This window comes from Vidua macroura, chromosome 1 (genome assembly GCF_024509145.1).
Source record: "Vidua macroura isolate BioBank_ID:100142 chromosome 1, ASM2450914v1, whole genome shotgun sequence".
Taxonomy (NCBI): Eukaryota; Metazoa; Chordata; class Aves; order Passeriformes; family Viduidae; genus Vidua; species Vidua macroura.
This window is the reverse complement of record NC_071571.1, coordinates 50,568,044-50,593,103: the sequence shown is the minus strand read 5'-3', so window position 1 is coordinate 50,593,103 and position 25,060 is coordinate 50,568,044. Positions and strand designations below refer to the sequence as shown.

The 25,060-nt window shown below is 36.7% G+C and overlaps 1 protein-coding gene across 1 annotated transcript in view; it reads left to right on the top strand.

Annotated features, from left to right (window-relative positions):
• Positions 1-25,060, top strand: part of CNTNAP2 (contactin associated protein 2) — a 1,032,011-nt gene that overhangs the window by 304,050 nt on the left and 702,901 nt on the right. Inside the window, exon 2 of the mRNA XM_053975055.1 lies at positions 15,260-15,370. Within this exon, the coding sequence (XP_053831030.1) occupies positions 15,260-15,370 (111 nt within the window). The remainder of the gene's footprint in view (positions 1-15,259; positions 15,371-25,060) is intronic.

Genomic DNA, 25,060 nt, shown 5'->3' with positions numbered 1-25,060 from the left:
GTTTAATGCTTTTACACTGCATTTAGTCAATACCATTGGTGTGAATGTCTGTGGTGTCTCTGACAAGCAGTGCAGTCAGCTCTCTGATATCTGATTAGCAGCTTGGTGGTTGACCCTGGCCAGCTGCCAGGCATACCCACCCTTCTGGGGAGAAAATAAGAAGATGGTTGTGGGTCAAAATAAACACAGAGAGATCACTTGCCAACAACCTCATGGGCAAAACATATTTGACTTAGGAAAAAAGTTTATTGCCAGTTAAAATAGAAGTGGATGCTGCAAAGAAATGAAACCCAACAACATAAAATGCCTTCCCACTTACCTCAGTCCCTCTTTTTTTTCCAATCTTAACTTCACTCTTTCTCTCCTGACTCTTTTACCTCTTGACTGAGCAGCAGAGGGGGATGGCAAATGGTGGGGTCATTGTCTTCTCTGCTGCACCTGGTCTCTCTGTTTCCCTGCTCTAGTGTGGGCTCCTCTCCATGGGACTGGGACCCTCCAGAGGAATCTGACAGCCAGAATCTTCGTGTCCCTCTTCCTGTACTCCCCATGGAGCTCACAAGGGGAGCTCACTCTTTTTTACCTCACTTCTGGCCAGTGTTTTGATGACCACAGAATCAGCAGACCCCTGCCAAGACCTGGGCAACTCCAGTTGGTATGACTGAAAAGTCCTACAGGTGATCCTGCCTTGCAGTATTTGTGTATGTATACAGACTTTCCAATGTATTTGCAGAAGGCATCCTTCACTTTGAACATAATGGGAGTCCATGACCCAGACAAAGATAATAAACTGTAATGTTAGGAACTTAATATTCAGATATCTGATTAAAATTGGAGAGAATGGGTTATAATTATTAGGCACCTTCATTTTTCACATATGCTAATTTAACTGTGCTGTGTTCCTTTGTTGACATGTTAAACATGTAGTAATAGTAAGGTTGTACCAAGCATAATTATCACATTCTCTTGGCTTTAAAAATGCCTCAGCTGTAACTGAGCATGATAATGAAGATACAATAATAGATGCTGCTGCTGTCAATATTGTTTGCATTTGATAATTAGAAAAACCTAACAACTTATATATAAAGAATGTTGTGTGAACAGCAGGATAAGCTGGGTAACTAATGCTATTTTAAAACATTTTGGATTGGATTTCCACAGAACACTAAAGTAAGGTAGGTGTGGTTATTTAAATCAGGAAGAGGAATGTAGCGACACACTGTACCTAAAAATCTCTCCTATAAAACCCATATATATGACATCTTTCTAGCCAGCTTTTAAGATGAATTACATTACAATTCTCTTTAATAAGTGTTTCTTAATTCAGGCATTTCTGATAAGACAAAAAAGTACATGGGGAAAACTTGAGGGCTTTAAAAAAAAAAAAAAAAGAGCACATGAAGCTACCTGGAATTGTAGTACTTTCAAAATGAAAGGGAATTTTGGTATATAAACCCTACTCTTGATTAAGCCCTTTTAAAATTGTTTTTTATGTGCAGAATGTTCAGAACTGGTTTTCCTACTTTGTTTCCATCCAAAGCTTTCTTCCTTTTGTCCCAGTAAAGCACCAGACAAGCATGAGGAAGGCATAAGCTCTCTTTTTCTATGGATGGAATATTTTTTTTTTTTTTTTGAGGATGCTTAATTACCAAAGACAGGTGAATTTTGCCTGGGGTGATGTACAGACTGGATGTAGGAGACATGTAGCATCATCCTTCCACCATTTCTTTTCAATCTTTTCTAGTATGACAGAACCATTAAGATCTGAATCATCAACACTGATCAGTACAGGCAGCCCCTGTCCTTTGACTTGAACTTTATAGTCCAGGTAGAAAGTTTATTTTCAGTTAAGTAGTTCTCTGGAAATGTTCACGTTGTTTGTTTATTTTGTTCAGAGCAATACATATGCATTTTTGCTTTTTTGAGGGAGGAGGCTGGAAAGAAGCAAAATTCATTTAACCACAAGGTACTTTATATAATTTAGGAATCTGTTATGTTGTACATTTCCTGTGGTGTTCTTAGGGCAGAGAAGCTTAAGACATAATCCTTTTCTTTCAGTAGTAGCAGCGCTTCAAGAAAGGAGCCAGAAAATTTAAACTGAGTGTAGATCTCAAAATATGGATGTCTTCTGTATATCTTGTATTTGCATCTCACTGTTTTATTTAACCCCATGACTTGCTCAATTATTCTGGGAAATATCAAATGTTGTTGTGACTTTTTGATTGAATATCACCCTATTACCAAAACAAAACCCAGAAACCACTACACAATGATCAATGATTGATTGTTATCTATTCCTCTCTTCTACCCCTTTCAAGCCAAATGATAAAAATTGTTCATGAATGTTAGACCTTTCAGTTTTGATTCCCTGAAAATGAAAGGAAAAGTACAAAATAAGAAGCAGATCACATGGTAACTTGTTTTGTAAAATTGTATCTACAACTGGAAGTCGATGTTGTGGTTTGATATAGAAGTGAATTTTCTTAAGAAGTTGGGTCAAACTAATCAGTAGTCAAGTTTAGATATTGGTACTTAGAGTGACTACTGAAAGTACAGACACGCCTCTGAGAACACAGGGGGTTAAAAGCAAGAACTCCCAGGGGAACTGTCACCTTTAGTTCCCATCAGAGTGCAGTGCAAACATCCCCTGCCCTGCCACAGGCTGGGTGGGGGAGGGGAAGCCATGCGGCCTGGGAAGGTAGGCCGAGGGGGCTGAAAGAGTAGAAGGAGCCAGCTCCTGCAGACAGAAGGGTGGAGAGAAGCGGAGATGCCTTTGTTCTTCTCCCTCTCCTAGAGGGAAAGAGACAGAGCTTGACGGCACCTGGAAATTTGCTAGCAGAGGAGAAAGAGAAGTGGGGGGAGATGCCCAGTGGGGGAGTTAGAGTTAGTTCTAAATAGAAATTTCAGCCGTCCTAGGAGTCTGAACTTTTAACCCTTTCCTGAGAAATGAAAGCTTTATAAAATATTACTCTTCCTCGATTTATAGTAGAAGAGAGACAGTCTGAAACCTGAGATGTTAGAAGAAATTTTTAAGTAAGAAGAGATGATGGAGTAGCTTTTAGCTAAACCTTTCTCGTTAGCCATAGACTAAACCAAATTCTCCTGCAATAGAGACTGCATTTTAGGGGGATGCAGTGGTGACCCAAGGAGACCTGCTTCAGCAACCACCAGCACAAGAATGGCAAGAACAGAAAAAAGCTGAGGAGGGAATGGTGATGCCCTCTGTCTTCAGGAAGAAGATGATCTCTGTTCTTAGACCCTTGGCCCCAGGGGAAAATGGGGGGACTGTAGTCCCAAAATGAGAAACTGAACTGCTGTCTCTTTTAGTCTGTAGTAAAGCATCCTTAAAGGAGCCCTATGGGTAGTCTGTCCAAACACAGTAGTGAGAGCACTGTGACATAGAAAAGAGAGTGTCACACTAGCAAATTTTCTCTGGGCGGTTGCCATGTGTGACATGGAAACACAGGAAGTGGCAACTGTTTCCTGGGGGGTCTGTGGTGCAAGAGAGATTCTTCTCTCCCTAGATGGACTGAGTATTGATTATCTGAAAAGTAGCAACTTAATTAGGAAGCCTGGGTGATGTTTCATAGTAGTTGTTTCAGAAATTAGGTTGAAGGAGGAGTGTTTTGGAGGGTCTTCATCCTAGATTTAATGTGTGTGTCTTCTGTAGTAGCAGTAGTTTAATAAAGTTTTTTTTTCCTTTGTTATTGAGCTTAAGCCTGCTCTGCTCTGTTCCTGATAACATCTCACAGAATTTATGTTAGAAAAGTGTATTTTCATAGGTGCTAGCATTGCACCAGTATCAAACCGTAACAGTCACACATGTCATTTACTAATGACGTATTTTGAAAAAATCTGAGCTACTCTAAAATTTGGATATGTATTTTCCTGATAAGTTCCATGGTTTATGCACTTGAATCTCACTTAAAGTTGCTTGAATTCTGCATCTGATTTTGCAATGTTTTGATATCGCATCCTGTGCTCCTGTTAAGGATTAATAACAGCTGACCCTGGCTTTCTTTGCATTGGAATTTAATTCCTTTTTAAAAAGAACACAGAAGGACCTGAAACACTCCAAATCTGTATCTCCTCCCACTAATAATAAAACCATCATAGACCCTTACAAGATTTTATTGTGTCCCATGAATATAGAACAGCTAGAGTTTGGGCACACCACGTTTTCTGGAAATAAAAACTGTTGTGTCATCTCAAAACTGGAGATTGCACTTTTGACTGATAGTTCTCACTTTAGCTATCCTATGTTAGAAAAAAAAATTGACCTATCATTCATAGATATTTTTTTCAAATATTTGCAATTTTCTTTTGCTAGCATTAAGTCACTTAGTTTAAATGTTGACTTTAATCCCAAATTTTACTCCTTCTAGAAAATCATTAATCCAAGCAGATGGATAAGGAGTTTGCTTGTGATGCTAGTTGCCCTGACCTGTGTCAGAAACAGGAATCCTATAAATACACCTGGTAATCAAACATTCTCATCCATCCAACTTGTTAGTCTATCAGAAAGAAAAATGTTCTATTCAGTTTCAGATATACACATTTATGCAAATCTTCATATCTTCTTGTCATAATGGTGGGATTTTTTTTTTTTTTAGTCTCTAGGGAAATAAATAGTTATTCTACCTTTAATTATTAAATGCTAGGTGCTTTTAAACTGTGGGGAATATGGTAAAACACATCCACAAAATGTGTGCTATGAAGCTACTGTCCTGAACTGATTTGTACCTTGTGCTGTTGCTTGTGTGCTTAAGGATGCTGAACACATTGGAATCTACTTGCAGATTTTTTTACCAGCATATGAAAACATTTGTTAGCCTACTCTGATTTACATATCTCTTTTCTTCAAGGTATTAATGTAAGAAATTTGGGCCTCTAGTGTCAAAAGTCACAGCCATATAGTTCTATAACTGGTTTGAGTTTCCCAGTATGTATAACAAGCCTCAGAGAATGTTGTGTCTCACAGGCTGGCTGTACTGCAGCTTGCTCTCTCCAGTCTAAAATACAGAGAGTTCAGAAATCTAAAATATGGTCACATTTTTCTATTATCAAATGGTCCTCAATTTCTTTTGTTGTTCTTACTTTTCTAGCCACAGTTCTAGCCAGGATTTTGGGCCTAAAAAACCCACAAAAGATATCAGCATGGTTTGGAAGCTTATCTTCTGGTTTTGTGAAATCATATCATGACCAACATGATTTAAACATATGCCATATATAACATATGCATTACATTAATGCAAGAGTAAGGAAAAAGATCAAAAGTATTTCTTCTTTCACCTGCAAAAACACCTTTTCAGAATACTTTGTTGATGCTTTGGTGAAATCAATGCATTATGACAATTTAATTTCTTTGGTCACTTGATACTTCCTCAGAAATGTGGGAAAGAGTGCTTTTTAACAAAAGAGTTTGCAAAATGCAATCGGAGTTAATCCTTCCATACACCAGTGACAGGAACTGAGAAAACACATATTTTAGTCTAGGTTGGAGGTGAAAATCTTCAAAGAGGCAGGAAACAAAAGTTAGACCTTATTTGTCTTTTGCACAGAGGAAAAGAATAATCTGTCAGTATAACATGGTTACATTCATGTATCACACGCTTTTTGGCTTTTGCTTCTCTCAGCACTTCTAACATCAGACAACTGATAAATAGTGGACTAACAGCTGTTACTATAAATATAACATAAATATTTTCTCTAAAGGGGATATGAAGGTAAACATCAATAGACAAACACAGAATTAATAATCCTTTTGAATAAAACCCTAATTTAAACTTAAGTGATGTTTGCTTTCTGCTGTGCAAATTGAGAGGCAATTCTCTGCTGTGTTCTGCCTAACCTGCTAATTTCTATTTTGTTCCTCATCTAAACAAAGGCAGAATGTACTTTGCATGCTTAATGGTATTAAATATTTTGTCTGCCTGGTAGGAACAGAGTTTACTCCCTAGCTATTACAGGGAAAGTGTAAGGCCTTCTGGTAAGGCCTTCAGACAGGAATCTGCAGCTTTTGCTCTGAGTTAACTTTCTCACAAGCCTTTTGTTAAGCATCTTAACCAATATGTGGGTAGGTAGATAGCCTCATTACAGATAATAAAATGTTCTGAGCATGACTTTTTTGAAATTAATTCATATACATTGTATACACTAAAACATCTATTTTTCTGTACCTATGATACATTGGTTTGAGAATTAATGTTTGACTTTCTGTGGGAGTGCTTTTATTGTTGGTGTCCAGCAATTTTAAATTCACTGTTTGCTTTTATCTTGCGTAAATTAGATAAAGCGTAGAACAACATCTCTAAATTCAGATAAATTATGTTGATAAAAAGCTGCTAAAAGTAAAGAGACCATCATAAGTAAGGTTGAGGGAAAAAAGAGCATATTTTGTTTTTGCTAGAGATGAAAGCTTAATTTTAGAGATGGAAACCTGCTAAAGCAATGATGAAAAGTAAAGCTGTTTGAAAAAAAAATATTTAGAAAATTAGCTGTTACCCACTAGTGTCTTATCTCTAAGTTCTGAAAAACAAACAAATCAAATAAGGAACAAAAAAAAAAAAACCAAAACACCCACAAAAACAACTCCCCCCAAAAAAACCCAAACAAACAAACTCAGCTTCCATCCCCACCCATAAACAAAAGACACTAGTTGATATAAAATTTACTGAGGAGGAACATAGCCTAGGTAATTAATGAAATTATTCTAATTTAAATGAGAATTAATGAAATAAATTGTGATGATTTTATTCTTTTTCTTTTTCTTAATCTTTTTCCTTATCACTGTGGGTCCTTCCACCTGCTACTCTAAAACTTCGCATGACCTGACTCCAGATTTCTTCATACTTAACTCAGGTATCGGTCTGTGAAAAATCACTTGTACCTGTAAAGGCACCTAAGCTGGAACTTTGTTTACTGTAAAAATACTTCAAAATGCTCAGGTATTTTCAGTAGTGAAAAGGTGAAGAACTATATTTGTATGCCAGAAGGTTAATAACTGAAGAGGCATCTGAGGGTTGTGTATGCAAAAAATATGGAAATATTAATGAGTTTTACTTTGCATAGAGTTGATAGTCTACTATTGCTTATGCACTAAAGGCAATTTAATGACAGCCCAAGCATACAGCCAGACTGACAGACTTTCAATTATTCCAGGTGCCACTGACCTTAATAGTGGAGATTTTTTAAATGAGCAAAAAAGATGCAGGTTTCTTGTAAAACTCTGAGTTTCACAGGGTACAAAACAGTTTACAAATGTGTTCATAAAAGACACAAGGGGGGGAACATTTGATGAATTCACAAAGGACTCTAAAGTAGGCCAGAGACAATCCAGATGTGCTGTTGCTTTAGAGTGATGTAAAAACTTCTGCTGTCCAATCTCTTCCAACAATAAAAAAACCCAACCCCAAATCAAACCACAACCTGCAGCCAGAACCAGTTGCCTAAGTAGTCTTACTGTAGGTAAGAAAGAACATACTTTCCTAAAGTAATTTGAAACTGAATTTTACTAAATGATAAAATAATACATACATTTAACTTTGATGTGCCATGTTCTTTCTGAATGTAAAATACTAAATGAAATATGCATTTTGGTAAATGAACACTTTAAAACTATATTTTTCTGAAAAATTGAATTTGGCAAGTTTTTGATACAGTTTTCTATTTTTCATTTGTGAGAAGTTGAAATTTTTATAAATTTTAATTTCAGAAGGCAGCTTTGTATACATTTATACTTACAATTATTCCATACTGAATAATTTAATTAAACCATAAATCCTAATATCTCTGGGTAAGTTGTAAGTCACAGTAATTAATGATGTTAGCTTTAACCCTTTTCTCATTTTCAGTGGTTAAAGACAGAAGCTTGGAGGGTACTGTGGTTTATTTTGTATACCACTTGATGATAGCAATGCTTCCAGAAATGTCTCATAATAGTCATACAGTACATTGCATATTGATACAATTCTTATGATATTTTCATTTCCAATATTTCCCAGGGATATTTAAAAATGTTTATTTAAAATTCCTCAAACATAGAAAGTTTTGTTACTTATTAATAGCCTGGGCCTTGTGGTGGAATAGGATAGTAGTTTGTAGTAATCAAAACTTGTAGCCATACCATGAATTTTCAGATTAATAAGTTATTGGCTACTCTAAAAACTGGTCAATAGGTATCAGAAATGAAGTTCAGGTAAAAAGATACTTTGGAAGATCTTGTAAAGTTCTGTCCGTCTGTGGGCATTCACATGTAGTTTTAGAAATGGCCCTGGTGATGTATCCAGTATTGCTCAAAGACAAATTCCTGATTCAGAACCAGAACAAAGAAGCAGATCTCACTCCCTGTCCACTGCTCTGAGCAAAGTAAGCACCATAAAAAAAAAGCTTTACCTGTTCCTTTCCTTACAGAGCTCTAAAGAAAGGCTTGATATAAACTTCAAAACATGTAACCTTAATGCTTAAGGTTTGTGTGAAGACCACCAAATTAACATAATTTGTGACTTCACCTTGGAGGAGGAAAAAGAGCTACTGCATTTTCTTCCTTTTCAGCAGCAGCTAACCTTTTGAGCAACAATGGGTTATCTCTATTGATGGTATGCAACTTGAAGTGGAATATGAAACATGCCAAGCAATCAATATGCGCTGCTCTTATCTTTTAGATTACAGCTGAGCTCAACCAATACTTGCAGAAAAGCATCAGTGACGCTTGGGCTCATTTGCTCATGAAGTTGAATGTGAATTTGACTCCCAAACAGTCAGTCAAGGGTCTTATGTGAAATGTCAGTCATGTGGAGAATCTGCCAGTTTCTGCAAAATGGAAAATAGTTGGGACAGAAGAGGGTAAAAAATTAAGCTTCTACTCTAACAACTATTTAGCATCTATATAAAAAGGCCCAAGAAACTTGGAGAGGAGTAAAGTTAGCTTGTTATCCTATACAAGAGAAAAAAAAGTAGCAGTATGTGGTGGGGTTTCTTTAAACTTTATTTCAAGCCAAGAAAACACAATAAAACATGCAAAAGGCAGAAAGTTTTTTGTTTGAACAACCCCACATGTATCAAAGGCTGGTATGTTTGGGAAATACACCTGAAAGGCTTTCCCCATGAGAGAAGGTTGTCTTTCATAAACTCTTCACTGATTTCTTTCTGACTTAATCACTTGAGAGCATGAGGTATACCCTACCTGGCTTTTTTCAGCCATCACCTGCGTTCCTGTCACACATGATCTGAAGTTTGGATAGACACATATTATACCGGGCAGCAGGGTTGTGACATAGGGTGAAGGTTGAAATTAAACTTGTGACGGCCTGTGCTCAATAACACTTGCTTCTAAGTTTGGTTTTTAAAGGGGTTGCCATTTATGATGGGCTGCTTTGAAGTACCTCCTGCTTTTTGGCTTGAATCACTTTAAAAGTTCATTTGAAACAGTGCATAAGATATTCTAGCAGCTTGTGCTTATTTATTCCTACTCTTTGGGGAGACACAGGCTTGTGAATTAAACTTGATATATTCTAGCATTCATTTTGGATTATAAAATCTACCTGTGCTATATAGAAAGTGAGGCTGTCTCAGCATAATAATACACTACAATCCAAACCAGCCGCATTAATATTCCTATCGGTTGTCATTGGAGATATGCCAGTTCCCATATGTACTTACCCATGTTTTAGAATGCCCTTGCAATCTCATGACTGCTTTTCAGAAGTGCTTGGTGGCTTATTCTTCCTCCTCAGTATACTACAATGAAATTATGTATTCAAATTGGAGGAGAAAAATCTGTTTAGGCTAACTAGCATTTAGCATACAGTACAAATTAAACCCAGATGATATGATTCTCTCCCTTGCTCCCTAACATTTATCTTGGAATTCATATTTAAAGCACGAGTCTTTTGTGTTACAAGATGGAAATTCTTTATAACCATTTTTTCCCCCTACACTTGACAGGCATTCTTGTATAATTAATGAGTTGGATATACTGGTAATAGTTCAGACTTTGTGGTTTGTATTGTAAATTTTCTGTTTGTCTAGTGTAAAAGAAAGCTGATTAAGACTTTTAGTTAGAGACTCAGGGCTTTGGATATTTCTTGGCTATGATATTATTTTCAGTGCTGATTCAGATTGAGTCATCTCTTTTATCTTCTGCTAGCAAGTTATTATGGTTATTTTTAATTCAGAACACAATATTGACATTGCAGTCATTTGCCTTTTTGAATCTAAGTTGTTCAGCTTTTGAGTTCTTCATTTCTGACATACACATATGGAGCTTTTTTAGTAAAGTTTTTATTGGTGGCATGTTTATGTCTTAGATCTATCCTTCAGTAAAATTGTTGTCCTAAATTATAATTTGATAGGAAATCTTGACTGAAGATTTCAAAACAGGAGGAGTGAATTGTGGATTTAGTATTTATTTAAAGGTATGTTCCTCAGTGCACACTGGACCTTATGATATAAAAGCCTTTCTTATTCAAAAGCATACTTAGTAAGTCACCATCACTTATTTCTGGTGAGTTATGGTTATCAGTATCCAAATATTTTTCATATTTAGAACCACTGTACACATCACACCTTTTTATTTTGCTGACAGATCCTTGGCAAGAGCTTCTGGGAGACCCTCTGATGCACTTCCAAATTATTCACAAAAACTACCTGTAACTATGAATGTATATTTTTTTGATTTCTTAGTATTTTTAGATAGTTTGTATGCATTCTAACCTACTGCTGGATACAAATGTCAAGAAGACACAGATGAACTGCAGATTGTTTTTTTCATGTACTCAGACTACTTTGATAAGATATGTCAGCAACTTTACAGGTGACCTGTTTATTGATCAGGAAGCATTTGAACAGACTTCTGTGAAGTGAAGCATCAAGGTATTTTACTCTGCTTTGCCCATCAAAAATCATTGAAGTGACTGGTACAGTGAGGATAAACTTTAATAACCTATGGGGTTGACAAGAGAGTTTGTGTGTATATGGTCTGCTTTGTGCTGCAGTCAACAGCTGTCCCTTCAAATAACGAGGTCCCTATTCCCCAAATAGTTCATAGACTAGAAAGTGGGAATTAAAGCAATTGCAAGCAAAATAGGAGACGAGCCTTTTTTAGTTTATCCAGCGTGATGGGTAGGATATAAAAATAAGCTAGAAATAGACTGTAAACCAGGAAAGAATGGGCAGATATATTTTCTTTGTTTTGCTGAGTGTGAACACCAGAAATATGAGAGGCTGCAGTTGATAAGAGATTCATCTCATCTGCTATTTTGTTTCCAATAGCCAGGTGCCTGAGAAAACATGTAAGAATAGAGCAAGTGCACAGCACACTTTCATTTCCATGATCTTTAAGTCTTGAGGAATTTGAAAAATGGGGATTGCAGATGTTTTGCGTTTGTGTTTAATGACATTAAATGGCCTTAATTCCATTGATCTAATTATTAGAATCTTAAGAGGACTTGATTTGATGGACGTATACATTGTTATTTCCCTCTGAATAGGGAAGTCAGAGTAGCAAATGTCATCATTCCTGTGACAAAGTTATCAGTTATCTTGATCTAAACAGAATAGAGTGAAGTGGAAGTGTCTTTTTGCTTCAGAAAGTTAATATTTAAATGGACGTAAGCTGCCTTGGCTGTTTATATATCACTGAGATGAATGGTAGGGAGGAGAGTTTTTTCCTTTGCTGTTGCGATGCTGGCAGAAGAGTGTGCTCTGTAATTGGTCAACAGGGCACAGTGCATTGACTTATATGGGGAAGGCTATTATATCTCAGTAACAGGAAGGTATATACGATTCTGGTTAGTAAAAAATTGAATTCTGCAGGAAGTAACTAAAACTGCTGGAAGAATAAAAGGTTCTTATGGTTGTTTTTTTTTGTTTTGTTTTGTTTTTGTTTTTTTTTTTTTCTTAAATCTGTGGTATAACAGTATTTCATATTCTGATGGAAGTTTAAATAGTGCAAGATATTTAGTGAAACTTTCATACAGGGCTAGAAATATTAGTTTATGTAAGCAGTCTTTTAACTTTTATTCTGTTGGACCTAAAGTAATGAGTTAATGATAAGATGTAATAACTTTTTTACATCTATTAATCTGAAATATAGTCCTTTCCTGTAATTCATATGCATTTATGGTGAATTTCTCATATTTTAAATCCTAAATGAGCAGGCAGATTGGGAGGTTTGGCTTTTTTAGAACAATGAGAAAGTGAGACTTTTTTTCTTATTACTTGGTATGTCAAAATGGACATAGGAGAGGATTACAGTTCTAAACAATGAAGGCAAATGGTATCAACTCAGGAATTTTTCCTAGCCCCCACCACAGTTTTGATGATTACAATCAAATTAAGAAATCAGGGCTCAGAGGGCTGAGGCTCAGATTAAATACTTCTGAAGCACACATACATCACACGAAGCATATTCATGACTGTCTATAAAAATTGTGACCACAGTGGCAAAGAGAAGGATGCCCCCATGGGACTTTTTTTTACTAAGTCAAGCTTCTCTGTTTTATTCTTTTGAATCCAAGAGTATGAATTAGGGAAACAGAGATAAGGCAGACTATTAATGATTTAGAAACTAATATTCATTCTAAATAAATTTTCCATGTTTCCTTTTGTGCATCTTCAGTAGTAGCCAAAATATAACAGCTGTCAAATTAAAAGGAAGGGATTTTCTCAATAGCTACTGGAACCAGTAAAAGATCTGAAGTTCTGATGAGCTTCTATTGTTGGGAGAGGCTTTTTTCATCTGTCATGTTTTTTCTGAGCCCAATGTCAAAAATCTATGTTTATTTCTGTTGCGGAAATTAAGAGTTTGCTCACATTTTTAAAATAACTTTTTAAAACTTTGTTTATGTTTTAAGATAGATCTTTTATTTCACATTTTTTAGACTATAGGAATAAAGACTTTACTTTCTTAGACTATAGTAATATAGTAGCCTCCCATTATATTAGTAATAAATCAAATTGCATAAATTGCACACATTTTTTGTAACTAAATTTTTACCATTCTAATATTTTCCAGAAAGATGCAGATTTTTCTTCCCACCCAGTTTGAAGCTATGGGTGGCGGAAAACTGTATAAACCAAACAATTTACTTTGCAAAATATATTTAAAAGCCTTCAGGAAACAGAACAAAGGTACATGTTCAATCTTAGCTTTCATTACTGTAAGAACATGTTTTTTTTCCTTAAGGGTAAATATCATGTAATATAAGCATTTGAAAATTATATATAAAGATTGTGTTATGTATTTTTAAAAACTTCTGATTGTGTGTTGTTCTGCTTTTAAATGTTTCATTCAGTTTTTACCTAGACAACAGGAATAATGGCAAATGCCTTCAAGTCTCTAGCTAGGTAGCACAGAAAAAGAAGTGGCAGGACAAGCAGTTTGCAAGCTGAAAAGCTATTATGATCTACATAAAATAAATTGATAGATAAAGAAATACTTGAGAAAAACTTTGTCAAGTAGGTCTGCATTTATGTGATTATGGCACTTAGGACAAAAGTTGGCAGTTATGGCAGTCTGCTGCTCACTTCTATTCTTAGCTCTAACCTTGTACCACTTTCACTGAAATAAAAGCAACCTGGCACCCAGGATCTGAAAACACAGGTGTGTGCAGAGGTGTGTGCAGCCCCAGTGTGCTGCTGCAGGGATGTGGTGTGAGGAGCACCCAGTTGCAGGTTTCTGACCAAATGTGCTGGTCTGCTGCAGCCAGAGCAGAGGGATGAGGAAATCAATCTTTCTGGTTTGTAGTATAAACAATAATATTTCAAACCATTTATCTTCCCTTGTCAAAATTCCATCATTAAATGCTGTGGTAGTGAGCTTAAAAGTCATTGGAATTATTTTTTTATTCAGTCCAAAGCAGCTCTTGCTTCTGCTTGCGTGGACTTTTTTCCCCTTAATATTTGTTAACTTGGAGATTTGTAAAGGACACTTATTTTCTTTGTTAAATGTCAAAATACTGATTCCTGAATTATTTGTATTTCAGTTTCTATTCCTGTGAAAGTAATTTTATTTTTCACTATGTGAGACTGTACATTTTAAGAGAATTGCATTATATATTACTTGATTCACTCAGAATCCCCTTTTTTTTCCTCCTAAATTTCTTTAGAAGGTAGGATTAATTTGGTCTCCATGTGTGATCTAGTCTGATCAAACTACTGGCTTTTAATTGCACCAAAACTAGGTGTTGTGGCTGTGCATTAAATATGCTGCTTATGCATATTTAGACCTATTGTAGACCACCTATGGTGACCAAATGCTTTCTAGATACATAAATTGAGAGTATTTCCACTTTCAGCAGAGACTGTGCTGCAGTGCATGTGTTTAAAAAGATTAGTTAGGCTTACTGGTGTAGGCTAAGGCTTTTTTTAGTTTTACCTGTGATGTAAATGAGTAATTTAAGCTACATATTTCTCCCATCTGTTGAAATAACCACAAAAAAACTCACAAAAGGCAGTACATTTATTAAGTATTTGAAAAAACCTAAGCCATTTCTCTTCATTCTAATTTATATAATACAAAAGAAGGAGATTTGATTTACAGTTTTTTCTTCATTAGGAAGGCTAAGATACTGATTTTGAGTTTTTTCCATTTTAGATTCTAATACCAAGTTAATCTTCTTTATAGTGGGGTAAAATGGAAGTGAAGTACTCAAATGAATTATAGTGATTAGCTACTATAGTTTTTTTTTTTTTTTCAATGAATCTGTTGTGTCTGATAATTCATAATTCATAATCATTAATTAATATTCCCTAATTTATTTTCTTTTTTTTTTTATCAGATTTATTAGCACTTCTGTTACAGAAATGAAAATGTGTATCTTATTTACTTCTTAGAAAGCTGTCATGATAATACTTTTCTTTAGCACTGGCTTTTTATGTCACCAAAAACATCCCAGGTATATCAGGGTAGGCTATTTTGTTCAACCACTGTATCCCTAAGGGAGGGTGATGGCTCATCTATAGATATAACCATTACCTTTTTTTGTCAATGCTTGAAGCCTTTATTTTCTCATGTCAGAGTGTGTGTCTGTGGTTTTTTGTGGGTTTTCTTATGGTTTTTGAGGTGAGATTTTGTTTGTTTTGTTGGTTTGTGGTTGTAGGGGTTGTTTTGTTGAAAAGCTCTGATGTAGCTACATGCATTCCACATGAACAAAAGTAACAAGGATTTGTCATCACCCAGAGGGAAAATAATGGGCACATTGTCACTTAATGCATATGAATAATTAAGAGCATAAAGTGAATCTGTTTTCCTGTGTTTCAGAAAAGTGTGATGAACCTCTGGTCTCAGCACTATCGCATTCCTCCTTCAGCAGTTCATCATCCATGACAAGCAGCTATGTGCCAGGGTATGCCAAGTTAAACAAGCGAGGAGGTAAGGGACATTTTCAACCTTAATGTTTGGATATTTCAAAAAGTAATGAGTTCTATTTTTAATGCAAAAATGTGTTTTATGTGGAATACTATTGCTTACTCTTGTTTGAACAGACTGTTTTTTATTAAATGAATTAATTTCTCTTTCATTGTACGGGACAGTAATTTCACTGCAGGGAAAAGGGCACTACTAGTAATGTGTAGCAGCATGGGCCACACGCCTGATGTCAATGGGCTCATACAGTACAGCTGTATCATTGACTTCACTCAAAAGGGTATACCTGTCTTTGTTTGGTACTTGCAAGGTCATGGTTGGAACAAAAATAAACAACTTTGATGTGATTTGTTGATGTAACTTGTTCCCACCTCAGCAACCACTGCTGTCATTCAGGTTTTTTTCTGCCATCACAGGGGCTTTGGCTTTTGCATATATATCTGTAATGCAATGAGTATCTGTAATACTTTGTTCAGACATAACAAAGTTGCCTCAGACTTAGTGGTTGAAAGAATAGGTGCATAAATTTGATGGCCTATGTAGTTTAATGATACTGAGGCACCATCCCCTGTCCACAAACAGTGCTGGTAGCACTGCCAGCTCTGCCAGTTGTCTGGAGGTCATCATGTAGGAAGGAATGAGCTGAGTCTAATGTCAAGCCAGGAAGCTTAATCTGTAAGTGGGGAAGAATATGCGGTGAGTCCAGGCATGATGGAGCCTATGATGTGGCTCAGGTAGTACCTGGAGGCTGAAATGGGACCCCCAGGCTCACTGGCAGAGTGAGTGGGTTCTCCACTGAGTAATGCAATTATGGCATTTTTCTACTCTCAGAGCCCTGACACTGTGCTTGGTTTACTGGTCTGCAACTTCTCTGCATATTTGTGTTTTACAGGTGTAGAATTCTTGCTCTTTGATCTCTTTATTTCCTTCTTTGGGTTTTTTTGTTTGTTTGCTTTTCAGTTTTCATTTGTTTTCTTTTTTTTTTTTTTTCTTTAGCCAAGCCCTGGAGTTACTTTCTTTTAATGACTAGTAATTGACATAGTGAGTTACTTATAGTCCTGCTTCCTCTGATGTCAGCCTGTGCCTGTACATTTAATACCTCTGCTGTCATCCCATGGTTGTGGTCCTCTACCCTACATTTTTATAAAATACCAGTTTATTCTCTGCAGAAAAGGGATGATAGGTACAAAAATATATCAAAATTGTTATACTAGTAAACCGTAGCACATGCAATCACACAGCTAAGTTAAATGTAAAACAGATCAGGTTATGTTACTGGTTGTTAAAAAATTGCTATTGCAAGAAAGCTAAACGGAAGCCAAAGACTAGCTTAGAGAAAATATGACTGATGAGCTCTAGTGCTACAGATCTGCAGATCTGATGCAAAGCCTGTGGCCAGACAGGAGCATTGGCAATTTCTTTGGTTTTAGGCCTGCAGACCAGTAGATAACATGGTTTGTTGCTTCTGAATGAGAATAGATGTTGTTTTATGCTGGTCACAGACATTTATTTCAGTGCTTCATGTAATTTGTTACATGCCTTTTGTAGTTCTCAGGATTTCTGTGGCAGTGTGTTTGGATGTGTGTTTTGGTAGGCTGTCAGGTCCCTTCAGTTGTATCTTTAAATATTCATCGGATGAAAGGAGTGGTGCTTCAATTTTAAAACACTGCTCATCGTTTAGGTTGAATTCTCTTGTATTACTATAGTTATGTCCATTTCTGTTCTATTCTCTCTTCTAAGTTTTAAAAAAGGCCACTAGAACCACTTTAATAAAATACAACTTAGCATCAGCTTTGCTGGGAGGATCTTCCTTTGGTTTTAGATGAGTATTTCTCCTTTTAGTTTACAAGACTACTTATTCTGTTCTAAGTGAAAGGCAGATTGACATTTAGAATTTAATTTTTTCTTATAATTATATTTACCTTTCCCTTTCTTACCCTTATAATCACTACAGCTCAGTTTCTTTTAATGACATTTCTTTACCAATATGGATCAGTGTTGTCATTAATCAAACACTGGCTTTATTTCCTTACTGGAAATTTAGTTGCACCTCTTTGTTAAATAGCAGTTTCATCTCTTTGTCTAAATAGGAACTTTGCTAGATTGTTATTATCCATCTCTTAGTATCTGTGAAGCATAGCACAAATACTTTTCGAAACTGAGGCTCTATGTACACGTACAAACATCTTTTTTCTAATCCTAGTGGCAGTAAAAGTACCAGAATTCAGGTGTGTTTAACACAGGAACTTGTCTGTCTGTGTTTATGCTTCTGCAAGTGATGGAATATAGCTCAGTTTTAATACTGAGCTATTTTACAACTTCACAGAATTACAGATATTCCTAATCAAACCAGTAATAAGTGAATACAATTTTTTTCTCTCCAAGGAGTCATTATCAGCTAATAGATTCCCAAATCAAATGTGCTATTTAAACTACACTGTGCTCAAGTCATTAAATGGAAAGAACTCCCCCTCCTCTGGTCCCAGACCCTTTAAATTAAAGAAATGCACATTTGAAAATTCTACTCTCCAACCCAATTATTTTTCTTTCCTGTTTTCATGGCACTTCACTCTAGACTGGCAAAACACTTTATTTGAATAGATAGTGTATTTTATTCCATTGATTAAGACACTGATTTCCCTGAACAGCCACATCATGTTATTAAGAAGGTTGGAGCTGTCACTATAGTTGTTGAGGTTCAGTTTCCTGCTATAAATGTTGCAATTGGAAGGATGCACACCAAAAAGAATTTATTATTTTCAGTAGTTTTTAGGAGGCTTCAAAAGCAGAAACATCCATGAATTTACTCTGTTTGATAACACTTTATTTACAAATCCTGTAACTAGTGATTTAGGCAAATGGAATCAAGTCTTTGTGGAAATTGATCTGGAAACTGCCAGGCTGTATATGTAGGGAGGGTTTTTGTGTCATATTGTTGTGAAATATTTCACATTTTTTGCATCTGTCTACTTTGATCTCTGTAAGCCTTCAACGACTTATGGGTTAGTATGTATAATTATTTCAAAGGAAATGCAGATTTGATGGACAGAAATTTGATTAGAAATGTTAACTTCTCCAAATCAACTTACATGATGATTCTTCTGCATTGTTGCTTTTTCCTGTTCTGAATGTTATTTCTTCTTAAATAAGGAGAAGTATCCTATATTTTTTTGAGGTGGAGATGGGGGGGTGGGTGGGGTAGAAAAGGTTATTTTTCATTATAGGAGGAATTCCTTATTGTAGAAACAAATATTTAGTGATTATCTACAGGTCTGTCAGTGTTTTGCAAATTTGTACCAATACATATTAAAATTTCCATGTTTTCAAATTTCCTTGTCAGTGAGTAAGAATCTTTTATTTATATAATCATTACAACTGTGATGGCTCTTATCACAGTTGTAATAATTACTCTTTATCACAAAGAGCCAAAAACCTGGGTATGCAATGCAATTCTGCATTTTATACCAGCTCTCTCATTCACGGACCCCCAAAGTCTGTCTCATGGGGTCCCCTCCTTCTTTTGCCTTCTTGGGCACTTTTAATCATAGCAGCTGATAAAAACAACCAAAATACTTTCATTTTATTATCATGGAAAGAAGTAGGGAAATTGTAGACAAATTTGATACTTTTCTTTGTGAACAACTATATTACTACTAGATATACTACTACTTATCAACAGATTTAACTAGAGTTAATGCTGGACAAAGCAAGTGCTGCTATTCCCATCAGGCCTGCAAAGACAAGGGGGTGAAGATCTTTTGAAATTCAGCTGTGACAAAACTTCTGTGGAGAGAGAAGGATGCAATGAATTTCATAGTGAATGTAGGTTTGGCAAAGGTAGTGTGGTGGCTCCTGAATTATGTTAAAGGCTTATAAGTAAAGACTTGTACTTAAAAATTTAAACAGTACTGAATTAGCAACTGTTCAGACAAAGCCAGATGTAGTCAGTTTCTATCAAATTAACCTTTTGGTAGTAAGATAATATTTCATTTTAAACAACTAAGTCTTACTGCTCTACTGTATCATAGTGTTTAGCATATTTTTCATTTTAATTTTAAAGTTATCTGTCTGCTATTTAGTGCTAGTATAACAAAAGGTACAGATTATTTTTGAAATGTCTGTAATTTATGTGAGGGGAAAAAGCACCACAGAAGAGGAGAAATGTTCATGGTTTTTCTTTTTTTTTTTTTTTTTTTGTGTCTGTCACTATCACTTTTATCTATATATATGCAAGCATTGTGAAATATTTCAATGCTATAAAATCCTAAAACTTTTTGCTTTTGATGGATTTCTTAAGAAAAATATTTTGAGTTTTCTGTCAATTATTAGCTCACCTCCTGTTTAAACCAAACAATTCCAAGTATATTAAATTATTCAGTATACAATTTGGAGAATATGGGGATGTGTTATCTTTGAAAAAAATTAATTTTGATTTCTAAGGTAAATATATGCCATTAAGTCTTTGACAGATCAATTTTTAACTGGAATCTAGTCAGTAGACTATCTAAAAAGATTACAGTTCCTTCCATTTTTGTCATACCTCTTCTCCCACAGAAGTAGCTAAATTGGCATCAGAGAATAGGAGAGCTTTCAATTACTTAATTCTACAGGTTTTTAAAATCCATCCTCAGTAACTTTTTCATATCTGATGTCAAGGTGATAAGGTCTAACATCTTATGACCTGCCATCAGTAGGATCAATGGACTGCATCATGTCACAAGAAGTATTCTTAGCACATGTTTGATATGATTATCAATCTTCCTTTTAATGGTTCCCAAGCTATTGGACCCTATACTTCTCACTAGCACGAGAATTAATGCTGCCTATCATCCATCTCATACCATTTTAATTCAGGGAAGAAATTCTACATTATTTCAACATAATGTAATGTTACATAATATAATTGGAAGCTGCTCGAAACTGAGTAGAGTCTCAGAACTTCAGAAGTAATCCCAGCAGACAATGAAAGTATGAAGGTCATAATGAATTTCTGGATATGTGGAAATTATCTTTTGCACAGTGGAATGAAAAAGAGGAAATTTGACACCCAAGGGTTCTAAGTCCAGTATTAGCAGGGAATCTGATGCTACCAATGAAACTGATAACGTAATATGAAAGGAAGTATCTGTAGAGCAATCAATGTTCAAAAAGCAGTCCTTCTAGCACCACTGTGTAACTTGTATCTAAGCTTTCAGGTTACCTTTCAATCAGTGTGCTGACCTTGGCCTGTTATCTGAGTTATTAATGTGACTATAAAAAAGCATCAGAAATTTTAAGTGTTGGCATAGGTGTACTTGTGACAGGGTTCTTTTTTATTTCTCAGTGAAGTTTTACATTGTGCCTTCTGTGTGGAAGATGCAAGAATTTATCTCTAATGGGCTTTGATTATTTTATTCCCCAGACCATTTTCAGTAAGTCAATCAAATCTATGGCAATGGTTCTACTAAAAAAAAAAGGTAAAAATGCTTGTTAGATCCTTGTCTTTGAAGGATTCTAGGAACGCCTAGCCTAGGCTCTCTTTACCTTCACTTTTAAAATCTGCAATACTATAATGAATATCACTACTTCTCCAATTGTTTATTGCTATTGTATAATGAGAAGGATTTTATGTCGTTTTCCTTTCAGCAAAGTGAATGTGGAAGGGTCAGTTAGCATCAGCCTGGATTGTGTGAGCAGTCTGGGCTTATACCTTCACAGGACTTGCCAGGAATTTAGTTTGGGTATGAATATTAAAGCAAGGAGGTGCTCCCTCTGAACTAACACTTGTCCAAATGAACAGTTAGAATGCATACTGTAGATCACCTTAAATACTGCAATCTCCTTGTGTTGACAAGGACACCTTTGAGCTGACTAAGAATACCTGTACACAACACAACTCATTGTATTTTGACTAAAACCTTCTTAGGAAAAAGTTATGTATTTGCCAGTGGTTTGGAAGTTCACTATCCAGGTTACAGTATATATTTTCTTTTGTAAGTAGACAAGATCCTAAAAGTAACGAACACAGTAGCATAAGAGAACTGTTAAAATCATGAGAGAGTAGTATAATCCACTTAGCTTTTGTATGTCTGTTAGAGAGCTCTTGCTGAGCTAAATCACCAAAATAAGTTACCTTTTAAAAAGTAAATAAACTGCAGTTCTCTTTCTGTAAATATGTGTTTTAGATAACCACAAATTTTACAGTCCACTTCAGTAAGCTTGCTAAAACAATCTCATGAACAGTGTATGCGGCATTCTGGTGTTTCTCCTGGGTCCGGAGCAGCCGCCGTGCCCTGCGGGGCACCGCGGCTCCTCCGGTCCCCGTCCCGCCACTGCTGCCGGGCTCCGTGGCTCCGGGAAGGTGGGTCAGCCACTTCTACCGCCGCATGTGAGGGACCTCGATAAAGGGGGAGAAGGAAGGACCAAATTCCCCACGGCAGGAGCTGAGAGCATTTTATTGATGCGCTCCCAATTCCTGAGTTGGACAATATGGCCATCCGGCCCCGGCCTCATGGTAGTTTTATGGAGGGAGGAGCGGGGGGGGTGTCACGTGGTCTGGGAAAGCCAATAGGGATGCAGTAGGGGATGGCACCAGGACCCGGGGCGGTCCCGGGGCGGTCCCGGCCACGGGGGAACCAATAGGGGCACGGCAGGGGCGGTGCCAGGGCCCCGGGCACTCCCGGGGCTGCGGGGGTGTGGTGTGGAAGGCAGGAGCCAATGGGGAAGTGGCAGGGGTGACTCCAGGGGCCTGGGGCGGCCCCAGCCACGGGGGAGGGATAACAACAGGAAAGGACCCGCAGGAGGCACGGGACCTGGGCCACATGGTCAGGCAGCTGGGGAACGGGTTACTGCAAGGGGGGGGAAACTGGGGGATACATGGGGGTACGTACACAGGATTTGCTAAGACACATCAGAACCCCGACCTAAACCCAAAGTCCAGGATGCAACAAGTGTAGATCTAACTAGGTTTTCAGAAGTCAGGACAAATTGATTGCCCTTATTTAATAAATAATTACTTATCCATTAAAAAAAAATGGAAAGTTACTTATGGCTGAAAATGATAAGCCTCTACTGGTTCACTTATTAATATACCCCAAAAAACATGTTTGTGTGTGACATAGTGTTATTTGTGTTGCACACAGTATAAACAGTATTTCTGGAATGTTTTAGAATAAAAGCAACTGATGTTTTGTATTGGTGGAGTTGTCTGTGTTGTTTGAGGTTTTTTGGTTTGTTTTTAAATTTTTTAAAAAATCATTTCAAGATATGGCTCCTTTAGGAGCTCCATTACCTGTGAGAGTAAATGAAAACCTTCTCATTTTATTAACAACATGTCCTTTTGGTATTACCCATAATAAATATTTAGTGTAGCACTAACTTCCACCTCTGAGTTTGTTTTTTTTCTTTTAAAATCCATAAAGAACTTGGGTTCAGCTCATTGTTTCCATCTAAAAAAGGTGTAAAATTTTCTCTGTCTTTAGCTGCCTTCCATCCTACCATATAATCACTTCTGTTTATTCTTCACCTTCAAAATAAATAGTTATGCACCCCATTTTGATTTTCTCCCCATAAACAATTATATCCACCTTTAGAAGGCAACTGTGATTCTCACTTGGTTGACCTCAGAAGTTGTTTTCTGTGTTTTAACGATCTGGCCTAATTAAATATTTTTCATAAATACGTATTAGTTGTAGAAGGAGTTCTTAAAAAGACAAATGAACATATTTGCAGTAGCTCGTTCCTCTGAAAAAACATTCAAACATTCATTGCAAGAGGACAGTGAATTTTGTGAAGATGCAGGAAAAAGAAGCATCCCAAAGAGGAAAGAAAAGTGCCAGTGTATATCCAGGACAGACTCATGCATTGAAAAAAATAAGTTTAGAAAGGAAAGACATCACTCTTTTCATTCCAAACACAATCCAAGAAACAAAGTCTGTAGAGAGTGAAGCTCAAGTAATTGCATTAAAAAAGGCATCATTAGCTTATGTTAATTTACCGTAGCCTGATGAATACAGAAAGCATGACCGTTTTTCCAGTTCATAACTAATTTGTTAATTAAAGTGTTCAGAATACCTAATTGGCTTATTTCATACATGTGTAGATGGAGAGGAGGGAAAAAAATAACACTGTGCTCTCCAACTTTATACATTTTTTCTTACAGCAATCATTTGCAGAGGCAGCAGTTCCAAGCGCAGCTAGAGACATAAGACAAATGGGCAGCTTTCTTGGGCAACAGGGATGGGGACAGCAGATCACCCTGGCTTTACTGAGTAGCTAGCTTCTTTCAGACAAAATTCAGCTTAGTTCATTAATTGTTTCTGATGGTAGTTGGGTTTGGCAGGATGGTGACTGTGCTGGTGGCAGAGAGGAGGCAGCCTCACAGAGAGCCAGACTGAATCCATATATCACAAATATACTTTTCCCATATCCTTAGGGTACCAGTGCTGCTCTGGCTGTTTATCCCCAGAGTAGCCAAATTCTGAGCTTTCAACTACTTTGAGAGTTTAATTTGACAGTTTCTCAAACAGCTTTGGTATATTAAGTAAGTAGATAAGAAATCTCTTTTGGTGTTCTTACTGGCTTCGTCTTGAAAATGCAGACCTGATTAGCTCTCCTGCTCTACTCAGAATACTGTCATGGTTTAAGCCAAGCTGGAAATTAAACCTGAAAAAGAGGTTTTGGGGAGACCCTATAGCAACCTTCCAGTACCTGAAGGGAGCCTACAAGAAAGGTAGAGAGGGACTTTTTACAAGAGCACATTATGACAGAACAAAGGGGAAATATCTCTAACCTGGAAGAATGTTTATATTGCATATTAAGAAAAAATTCTTTACTGTGAAGGGGTGAGGGAACGGAACAGGTTGCCCTGAGAAGTTGCAAATGCCCCATCCCTGGAAGTGTGTAAGGCCAGGTTGGATGGAGGACTGAACAGTGAAAGGTGTCCCAGAACATGACAGGAAGCTTGGGAACTCTATGATCTTTAAGATCCCTTCCAATCCAAACTATTCTGTGATTCTGTATAAAAAACTGGCACACTACAATTAAATTGTTGACTTAATATAAATGAAGATTTGTCTGAAAAATGCATCATAATGGCATATTAGAGTTCAACTAGATGGCCCCTGAAACCAATGCGTCACAAGGAACTTGTCTACACCAGAGTTGGCACATGGAACAAGCAAGTTGGAAAACTTCATGTTCCTCAGACACTGGGGCTACTTTGCTTGCACAGAACAGTGGGAACATGCAGGATTAAAAAAAAACCCCAAAAACTCAATATAGGAAAACTATATTGGCTAACTATATTGGCCAACCTCTTTTAATAGTCAATGTATACTTAAAAGCAGCAGAGGCTGAGAGTTTAGATATCCTAGACTTGGTTTTATCTACAGATACTTCAGATGTGTATGCAGAGCTGTGTAAGTACAGAGCTCTGGAATTAAAGCAAAGATGTGTAGTGAGGGTGCACAAGATGCACTGTCAGCTTTTCCCAAGGTCAGTGTCTCCTGCCAGATGCTATGAGTGGTTCACCCTCTCCCGCACACAAAGCACAGGTTTTCCTTACACAGATGGGTCTAGTGGAACTGATAGATTGCTGCTTGGAGCATTTGAGCCAGAGCATTGCCTTTCCCAAATAAGTCATAAACAAGCATAAATGCTGGTAGAAATGGGAGCTATTTGGCTACCATTATAACCTCCCACTACAGTTATATGCTG